Source organism: Asterias amurensis, chromosome 16 (genome assembly GCF_032118995.1).
Source record: "Asterias amurensis chromosome 16, ASM3211899v1".
Classification (NCBI taxonomy): domain Eukaryota; kingdom Metazoa; phylum Echinodermata; class Asteroidea; order Forcipulatida; family Asteriidae; genus Asterias; species Asterias amurensis.
Window position 1 is genome coordinate 16,154,088 of NC_092663.1, and position 10,332 is coordinate 16,164,419.

Below are 10,332 nucleotides of genomic sequence, written 5' to 3' on the forward strand. Positions count from 1 at the left end.
TTTCATTGAACCAGTTTTATGATTGACTCGCTGATAGACTGATAAGTTATCCAGCGTGTACGCATTTCTGTTGTTTGACCTCAGTGATGCACAGCAGCCAATGGAAGAAGTCTATACTAGTCAATCATGAAACTGGCAAACAATAATGAAACACTACAATGTAGAAAATTTTGACAATTCACTAAAACTTAAGATGGCTTTAAAAGGCAAGAAGTAGATAGACTAAATGTTGAATTTCATTGTACACAAAGTGTTTATTACAAAAGTTATTATTTATATATATTCTCTTAAAATATAATTTAAAACACCAATTTTAAAGTAATCCAAAAAGCACATTTTTCCATAGAATACTACAGCCGGAGTGAGTACCACGCAGCAACTAGGTCAGAGTTCATAGTCCATGACCATCCACAGGCTTACATTGATTGTGAGGACCATGCCTCTTTAAAACTGGCAGGGTTGGGCTGTGTGATAAAGGAACAAGGTCTCATTTAAAGCTCCTGTATAGAGCTGCTTAAAGCCATTGGACCCTTTCGGTAAACAGTGTTGTCAAAGGCCCACACTTTGTGTACCACAACTTCTATATCAAATAACAAACCTGTGAAAATTTAGGCTCAATCGGTCATTTGAGTCAAGAGAAAACAATGGATAACCCCACTCTTGTTTCCGCGCGTTTCGCCGTGTCACGACATGTGTTAAAAATAAATCCGTAGGATTTATATTGTTTTGCTGTTTTCTCAAAAAGTAAAGCATTTCATGGACTAATATTTCAAGAGAAGTCTTTCACCATGGCCTTCTGTAAACCCTGTAAGTTATTTGTAAATCTGTGAACTTTTTTTTTTTTCTGAACCGAAAGGGTCCAATGGCTCTGAAAGTATTACTTAACAAGTCTACTAAGCAGATATGAGCGCGATACCAGTCACAAATTGTACATGTGACATGAAAGTTTAGCTGGTAAACCTCATTCTGGTATGCAACATTTGTTTTGGTTATCTACTTTTTTGTGCTGAGCAGCTCTATGAAAATTTGCCCCAGGTAAACATTGTAATGTGACCACCTTTGAACTAACAGGACTGCCTTTACTATCAAGTTAATCCACCTTAAGGGGTGTACAATGTTTGCGTAAAAACCATAAATTCATTTTCATCCAAGTTTTCTAGTGGACTGGATCCATTGCCATTAGAAAGAATACCATTCATACGGTCATAAGGTAGTCTGGGTTTCAGACAAAATGGAAAACAATATATTGTGTTAATTCCCACAATGTTTAAGAATTTTGCAGAGGGAATCTTTAAGATCTCTCTTTGTCCATCTTCCTGATTAAACCCGCAATGTTCCTTTCTGAGGTCTCCACTGGATGCACCAATCATTCAAATTAAACAATTTGTACAATTTTTTCAAGGCGAGCCTGTAAACTCCCTGAAAAATATATATATACATGTATATTCATTTTAATGACTTTTTCATACCTAAACAAACAGGCAATATATTATTTGAATAGATGATTGAAACACAAAATTATATTTACAAGAAAATATTATTAAAGTTCATGGACAGTACATATAATTGAATGCAGTAAACACTTTAAGTGGTTCAACAGGTGGACAAGACAATTATCTTATAACGATGTTCACACAAAAAATATATATGTTAAAATCAAATGCCCATGAATTTTCAAATCATAAACCAAATTAGTATTGCAAAAGAAATAATACAAAATTACTGCAAATATCTTGTTCATTGGATGCACAGTGTAAGTTGATTTTATAACTTGATTAAGTGATATGCAAGTTTTTTTTTAATATGTGCATGACACTGCTACAAGAAGCTAACCTGACCTTTAACCTCTGACCCTGTGTGCTCTACTGAGCAGTGCTTTGTTCATAGGGCAGATAGAACAGTAGATATTCACCATGCTGCGGCCATCTTTGTTGGGTATCCTGTCTACCAATATGGTCATATCATAGTTCACTAATAACAGGAGCCAGTCTATGTCCATGACGACTTTGTTTTCCCAGGCCAAGAAAATGCATGAGGAAAAAGCAGTATGATGACATATGACCGTGGCCCTATTTCATAGTGACTGTCTGCAAGCAGAAACGAGCAGGATACCAGTCATAAACTGTACATGTACATGTTAGTTTGGCTGGTAACCTTATTCTGGTAAGCATAAATTTGTTTTGCTTAGCTACTTTTACTGCTTAAGCAGCTCTATGAAACCGGAGCCTCTCTTGTCAAAGGTCATTCCAGGCTTGTGAACAACATTCGAGCGTCGTTGTATGAAGCATCTAACTTCTTTGCATCTTGGGCGTCTTCTGGATTGCAGTCGATGCGGAAATACTCGATCACAACTTGTTGATCCGTCTGTGCCATTAGAGTAAAGTTGAAAGTTGTCCTAAGGAGCAAGACACAAATGAAAATTTACAACACTTACTTGTTACGTGATATACAAATAAATAAGATAAGATACAAAACTGTTATTATCCTTGAAAGTTTTTCTAAGGAGCAAGACACAAATAAATATTTACAACAAATACTTGATTACTACTTGATATAGAAGATGTGACCTGTGACATCAGAGCCTTGGGTCGATTTCACAAAGAGTTAGGTAGGACTAGTCCTAGGAGATATACACATTGCATGGATAGTCCTAAGTTAGGACGAGTAACTGGTCCTAATTCGAGTTAAGACTAGTCCCAACTCTTTGTGAAATCCACCCCTGGACTTCCTGCAGGCACAATTTGTACACAGCTCAATGGAAGAAAACATAAATTCTTATATTTTATTGAGATTGCACTGTCTAATTCTTATTAACTTTTGATATGATGAAAGGGGGCACAACTCCAAAATTGTCCAGCTTTTACTTTCATAATTCTTGGATTTTTGTGGAAATTATCACACAAAATATCAACTCTCCCATAGGACCTGTGCAGTATCTTGCCTGCCAGAATACTCAAAGAATTTACAAGGTCACACTTATTGTAAACGTAGTTCACATGGTCTATACAAATGATTAAGTCAAGATAAAAACTTTATTGTCCTACACTGTGAGAATTAAAATATTAACACTGATATTTATTTTACACATACATAATATACACGTACAAGGTACATATATAACAACTTTTCAGAATTAATACACATACATGAATTTGATATTATGTTGTACAGAATACATCCTGTGACCGTGCGTCAGTATAAAGGTCATAGAATTGCACAAAAAAAAATCATTATCAGTAACCTTAAATGTAACAAAAGGTACTGTACAAACATACACAGAAACTGAGCAGGAAATGAAAGAGAATAAGAGATACTTACTGAAATTTCATGAAGATATGGTTATCATGCTGTTGGGTAGGCTTACAATAGTCACTGCAACGGTAACAAGTAACAAATCATGTTTTAAAATGGTTCCGTTTTGAATGGTGTGTTAATGCAATTTTTAATGTATAATAAGTTAGTTTTAGTGACCTAGGGTTTTTACTTCTTTAATGTTGTGCTTTAACTCTTTCAAATTTTTAATTAACCAACAGCATATAATTATATGTTTACTGATTTAATGGTTAACTGTTTATTTTGTTGTGATATCATGTATAGTGTTTTGGTTGCCCAGGACCATTTTCAGTCTGAATGTAGCACAATCCACTGTGCAGTTAAGTCTGGCACCCCGTGTCCATAAATACATCTTGGGCACCAACAATTATTTCAATTACAACTCTCTCAATTCACAACATTGTATCAGGGTTGCAATGGATGCAGTTCCTCTCCTATTCAAATGAGTGCAAACCATAATGAGGCTGAGAGGTGATGTAGTCTGAATCCATTTTGAATATTTAATGAAATAATAAAATGGAAGATAGTTCATTCAAATTTACAACTTACATTGGAAAGAGACTACGATTCAGCGTAATGTTGAAGTTTTCTATAACCTATACAAAAAACACAATTTTATAAAGAGAACATCAATTTTATTTGTAAGTTGAGATGATGACTGGGATAAGTACTCTTGTCTAATGACTACATGTAAATCACAATTTCTTGATTCGTGCTATTATTATTTGTACTTAAAAGTATTATTTATACAGGTTAGCCCCATCAGTGTAAAAACACTGTTCTCCCTGAGGGCCCTGTAGAACAAGGGATAAACAAATACGCATGCATAATCATAGACGTTAAATCAATGTTTGTATGAGAGAGATTGGCTGCTGCTAGCTTGGTGTTTATAATAATAACAAGAACACTTATAATGCGCTGGTGTTATACAATTGTTTTGTTATACCTTGAAAACATGATTACTCCTCTTCTCAAAGTTCTGTTGTCATCTTCCAACATTAATTCTGACGAATATGCAAAGTTTAATAGCAGACGAACAGTAATACTGCTGTTCAAACAAGAAACCATTTCGAACTAAGCGCTGGAAATCGACCAACACTTGAAATGATCAAGGTGATGGACACCGGTTAACATCACTCATGTTACCAGCCGCACTGTGCAGCGGTGTTACATGCATATTTGTTGCACGGCGCGTGATTGTTTCTCGACCAATCAAACTTGACAATTTGTTACCGAGGTATAACAAAGAGTATTGACGCTCATGGCGCGGAACAAAAACAAATCAAGCAATGTAACATTACTGTGGGAGTTTGCTGAGTTCCCTTGATGCCAAGATCATCTAAACAAACAAACAAACACACAAAGAAAAGGTAGACGGAGAGAGAGGGAGAGGTCCTCATCTTACCTGCTGTGTGCTCCTGATTCCTATCCTCTGATTCCGAACAAATTTCTGGTTAAGAACCATCTTTTGATAGAACATCACCGTTACATCAAGTTGGAAGTCATTTGCATTCACGGCGACAAAATTATTATTTGTCACATTATAAGTAGACTAAAAAGAAAGTACAAAAAAACAAAATGTTTCACAAAGATACTACTAGAAGTCATATTTTCTGTCAGGCAGCTTCATCATATTAATAAAGATAATAATAATGGTAATAATATACAACTTAGGCCTGTATAGCATCTTACATCTAAAACATACATGCCATACCACTTAACAAGGAATTAAATACTGGATTAAACACATTAATGCACAGGTAACTAGATTAAAATATGGAATAAAGTTAGGTGCACAAGCAATGTCAAACATGAAGTACGTGAAGATGTATTACGTTAAAAAATACGGAGAAAAGTTAGGAACACTTAGGCAAAGAAAAACCAAAATCGGTAAAACATTTGTAAATGTAGAATAAGGTGTAGGACTTACCAATAAGCCCTGTAATTATAGCAAAAGCAGAATGCAGTGTATATTACAAAAGTTAAAATTTTTCATAAAAAGAATTAAGCCAAAGCCAAACCATCCAACAATTGCGCATAGTCAAACTAAAATGTTGCAGGCTTGGAATTACATCTATGAGAGGGCAAGGCTGTTTTGTTTTGCAAAGGGCGCTTTCATTGGAAAATCAGGAAACTTTTGAAGTGGTACCAAGGTCACAACCAGGGTAACATAGGTTATGGCCTTATTGGGTTACATGGTGCAATACCAGGCCAGATAAGGAGTTTTCAAAACCTTTCTTAAAATCAGAGAAGAAACTTACTTGTAATGTCATGAAACATCTATTTCTTGTCACGTTCAGATCAACATATAAAGTTGTGACATTGTCTTGGACGACGTCGACAGAGCGTGGAATGAGAAGGGCACTGAGGCCACCGGCTAGGGCAATACAGATGATGAAGGACAACGATACGTATAACCACCTAAGAAAGATGATTTTTAAGAGATGTTAAATTTACATCGTCTTAGGAACTTACTGCCGCTAGCCCTCATCAGAACACAAAGCAATCCCTCAATCTTCTAATGGCAACTCAAAACACACCTCTTCAAACAAATATCTTAAATCATGGACTCTTGACTTTGGGAACCGGCACCCTTGAATGGCATTTTCTGTGTCAGATACTGTGCTGTAGTTACTATTATTATTATATTAACAAATAATTTGAGTCAAATATTTATTTAATCAGGAATGATATGGTCCTTGAATAGTACATTTTATCAAGTACAAATTCTAACCTGTACTATGCATACATGGTATTGGCTGAAAACATAGAACATATAACTGTGCCCCTTATCTTTGCATTCTAGGTTAAAACCTAGAAAAGTTCATGTTGACAAGCGTTTGGTTTGAGATGGAATAGGTGTGTTTGAAATTGGAATACTTACGTTCTACGAGGTTTTAAACGGTCGTCTCTGTAAGGAATAAGAGCAACAAGATCATCCTCTTGGCCTGTTGAGAAAAAAAGGCAATGTTTAATTCTAAGAACAGGACACTTAAAATAGGTTGTATAAACCATAATAATATTGAAAAACATAATGATATCATCGACAGTACATAATAAAGATATACTTCATGCGAATATGATACGTATTGTGACAAACTCGCAAGATTGCTTTAAAACTTCTGCGTAATATTTGAAGCGACAACAGCCCTGTGACGTCAAAAAACGCTTCTCATCCGGAGGAAGTATGAATCAGGCTTGATTGAGGTCTAAAGGTGAAGATTTGAATGGAAGATATAGTTACCTCTTGGAATTTTTCCAGTTCCTTTGCACGTTGGGCACGTTAGACCATTGCTCAATTCTTCATACGAGAATGACGGAGATCTAAAATTCACCGATGGTTGAATACTATTTGAATTCTCTTCTCTCTGTTCATTGGTCGCATTTGAGTTCAAGTGATCGATAGATGAATAATTATGATCACAAGGGGAGGTTGAATTAAGAAGAGGCGTGTCTTTTCCTCCAGAGGCTCCCATAATGTCTGGTGAGATGTTACCGCTCATGCCAATCTACGTCTTATGGCCTATTCAACAAAACATATTGAGTTGTCAACCTACGAGAGATAATCATCACAAAGTGTTACCGCAAACCTTTCCATATCGTATTTCTACCATGCAAATGTTCAAGTCCTACTTGTCAAACCTTTGGTAATTTCAGAACCGACAACTACTCGAAGAAGATTTATTTTACGCATGCATGCCTGGTACTTCATGGCAGCAACGAGGGCGATTGCCTCCATGCCCCCATGCCAATGCCTTGGTGCCCTTGAAATGCTCAGACAGTAGAAATTGAATAGAAATTTACAAATTCCTCATAGTAAAATATATGACTATGAGTACTGCCTTTCTTTAGTAAACTATAGTACGCCATCTCACTCACAGTCAACATGCTGCAACAGCACCTTTGAGAACTTTTTAAATAGCATTTTCTCCCTAATGTGTACATCCCAAAAAGTATCTTCTATTTTCTACTTTAAAATTATATTAACTAAGCATTTATATTGGATCTATATTTTCACCCTTTTTGTACTACTGCTAATTTCTTTTTAAACCCAAGACGGTGGGGGGCGAGGGAGGGGAGGGGGGGACCAAAGTAAAGATCCGTGTTGTACAGTTGTGGGAGTCAATTTTCAATTCATATTACAGTCATTTGACCAGTTCGGGATCATTGACCGGTTCGGGATCACTTCAACTTTGCAATAACCAAATAATTATATCACTTCTCATTATACCCAATTTCTGTTGATAAATGTGAAGATTAACACCCATATAAACCAACAAGCCCAAAATAAGGTGCCAAACATCATCAGCAAATAAATTATGGCCGTTTTCCTGAAGGTTGTCTGCGAAATTGATCATTTTTTTGTTTAAAAATGTTGGTTGAAAACCACTGTTAAAAGTTCTTACTTTTAGAATTGGAGTGCCGGGGCAAAAAATATTTATGTAAAATGATAAGAATGTGTAAAAAACAATTCCTGTAAATACTGTGCAGTCATCTTGTTTTTTTGTGGAGACGAAGTTACCAAAATCTTCTTTGGGGGGGCAACTTACCCTTGACCAGTTTGGGATCACTCAACATCTCATTGCGTCAAATGGTGCCGCACTAACTTACTAAGTAAGGTAAAATCATACTACTGCAGTAGAAAGTTTTTTTAGTTGATTTTGAGAAACATTACTTCAACAAATTCTTGTAGATTTTTTTTTTGTGAGAAAATTAAACTTGGAGGGGTCAATAATGCTTTTTAGGTTCGCTTCACTTCTTCATTTGCCTTTGCTGTTGTTTTGTGGTTTTGTCGCTGGGTTTTTGCGCTGCTATTGAAGACACTTGCATGACATTCACTAAAGAAAGGAAGTCCAAGTCCATGCCAACACACCTCTGAAGTTTCGTGTCCTTGAGAGACAGTTTTATGAATGGGAGTATGGGTTTGCAATAAAGGGCACTCTACTGATTCAGAATAGATTCAACTGATCCTGAACTGGTCAAACAGGTGACGATACTTTTCTCAAAGCCCCTTCGAAAGGACTAATCTTTTTTTGTCAGTGAATACTTGGTGAGTTTTATGTCATGTTTAGGTAAACTGATAAACTTTTTTGTTTAAGATATCAAAGAGATTGCAACAAAAAACAATGTGAATTCAAAAAGTGATCCAGAACTGGTCAAACGACTGTATTTTTCATGAAAATAGAATGTTCAACTTCAAGTCATTTTTTTATTCTTATGTCCAAATCTGTAATTAATTGAACATGCCTTTTCACTTGTGCCCCGTCTTATTTTGAGTTTCCCTTAATTCATCATATTTTTTTATTAATAATAAGTCGCACAAACATTTTTACAGCAATTACACACCAGAACATAACTTTAAAACCCAACAGTACAGTGCGTATCCTCCTAAAAAAATATGCAGATTGAACCCGTTTTCAATATCTTACCTTTGGCTTGAAATGTAGCCATTCGATGTTCGACGGCACTTTTGGCAAGACAATCTCGCTACACTACAGTTTCACCATGCGGATTATGCTTTTTATACCATGGAGGAATTTGAAACGTCGAAAGAAGGAATATTGGTTTCCTTTTGTGCAGTAGCAGCAGTAGCAAATCTCTCGCGCTCACTCACAAGACGAATCACATATGCAATTCCTAGTATTGAGTAAGTGGTTTTGTGAGTGAGTGACACGGGACCACACAATGCATTGTATTGTATTGTCGATTACATCGATGACATCACTTTGTGTACACATTGCCTTGTGCATGTACTGACGACGTGCACCCATTCATTACCATAATACTGCTGTAGTGGTGACACAGGGTACCATATCACTTTTGCTGTTGGCCTTCCGTTTAACACAACGCCTTGTTATTACGTAAGCGGCTGCCACCAGACGACAGTACTTAAAGGGGCAGTCTAACATCATAACAAACAATTTGGGGGTTGAATTTTTGTACTTTTCCTTTCACAGTACAGTCTCCTCCTTCCCCATAGAAAAAATAAATATATATTTTTAGGGAAAAATATGTAACTCAAAGCTCATCCTGTGTTTGCTTCCCTATGTGACTGGATTAACAGGCTTTCGAACTACAGTGTGTAATTATACTTTTGTTGATCCTGGCCATCATATTAGGGTTGTTTTATTTCCTGTGCCCTTACTGTTTTTCTTGCTTTGTATTTACTGTTGTACATGTACTTATATTATCTATTTGACATACTGTCGGCTTGTATTTGTAATTGTTTATTGGCCAAATAAAGAATAAGAATAAGAATAAGAACTGCCCATTAGCGCTTTTGTCTAGTAGTCAATTCTACCTCCATGCGCACAACACAAATGAACAAATAGAAATTAGATTCCAGGACTTGAGCAGGCCTAAAGGAGGTAACAGAGGTGATTGCTTCTATGCCCCCTGGTCATTACCTTGTGCCCTTGAAATGTTCCGGAAGAAGTTTTATAATTTCCTCGTAGCCTTTACCAAGGAGAAAATTCCTTGGTGCCCGTCCCAGTCGAAGCAAATAAGAACACAGGCCTTCTCGATCTGCCCCTCCAAATCTTTTCCTCTGGCTGGGTCGAAGGAATGGAACAAATTACCTAAACTCAGTGGGGAATCATCTTTTACTGCCATTTAAAAAAAACTCAAAACCTACTTCTTCAGTCAGCCTCGTCATTAATCCCTTGCTGTTTTGTTTATCTTTCTTTCCTTGCATTGTTCTTGTTTTATTAATTGTTCAGTGCTTTGATTTGTGTTAAAGGCGCTATATAAATACCTATACTACTATTATTATTACTCTTTAGTCATTACAACGGGAGCTCTTTTAACAAGAGCTGACTGTATTTGGGTAGCTTGGATAATTCTCTAATTCCAATTTGAACAATTTTTATCAAAATGAGACCAAAAGGTAAAATAGTCTGGGACCCCACATGATTTTACTGATATAGAAGACAGGAAACATGACTAACATAGCAATTCAATAAAAGGGGCATAGAAATAAAAACTATCCACAAACTCTTT

At 36.1% G+C, this 10,332-nt stretch overlaps 1 protein-coding gene across 2 annotated transcripts; it reads right to left on the reverse strand.

Moving 5' to 3' along the window:
* Positions 1-307: 307 nt before the first annotated feature.
* Positions 308-8,989, reverse strand: LOC139948730 (transmembrane protein 106B-like). 2 transcript variants are annotated; one of them, XM_071947020.1, is made up of 8 exons: positions 8,763-8,989; positions 6,578-6,886; positions 6,218-6,281; positions 5,595-5,754; positions 4,739-4,885; positions 3,883-3,929; positions 3,319-3,372; positions 308-2,395 (listed from the first exon to the last, which is right to left on the reverse strand). In XM_071947020.1, exons 2-8 carry the CDS (start codon positions 6,834-6,836, stop codon positions 2,242-2,244), a joined length of 885 nt encoding a protein of 294 aa, XP_071803121.1. In that variant the 5' UTR covers positions 6,837-6,886; positions 8,763-8,989; the 3' UTR covers positions 308-2,241. The 2 variants fall into 2 exon arrangements, with proteins under 2 accessions (XP_071803121.1, XP_071803120.1); XM_071947019.1 differs by having other exon boundaries at positions 309-2,395; positions 6,578-6,856; positions 8,763-8,988.
* Positions 8,990-10,332: the final 1,343 nt, after the last annotated feature.

Bases quoted from the DNA above. Each gene is read 5' to 3' on its own strand.
- LOC139948730 (XM_071947020.1), bottom strand. From the start codon at position 6,836: ATGAGCGGTAACATCTCACCAGACATTATGGGAGCCTCTGGAGGAAAA. The intron at 5,755-6,217 runs GTAAGTATTCCA...CATCTTTCTTAG, and splicing joins CGTTTAAAACCTCGTAGAAC to GTGGTTATACGTATCGTTGT. The intron at 3,373-3,882 runs GTAAGTTGTAAA...TTACCGTTGCAG, and splicing joins AATCGTAGTCTCTTTCCAAT to TGACTATTGTAAGCCTACCC.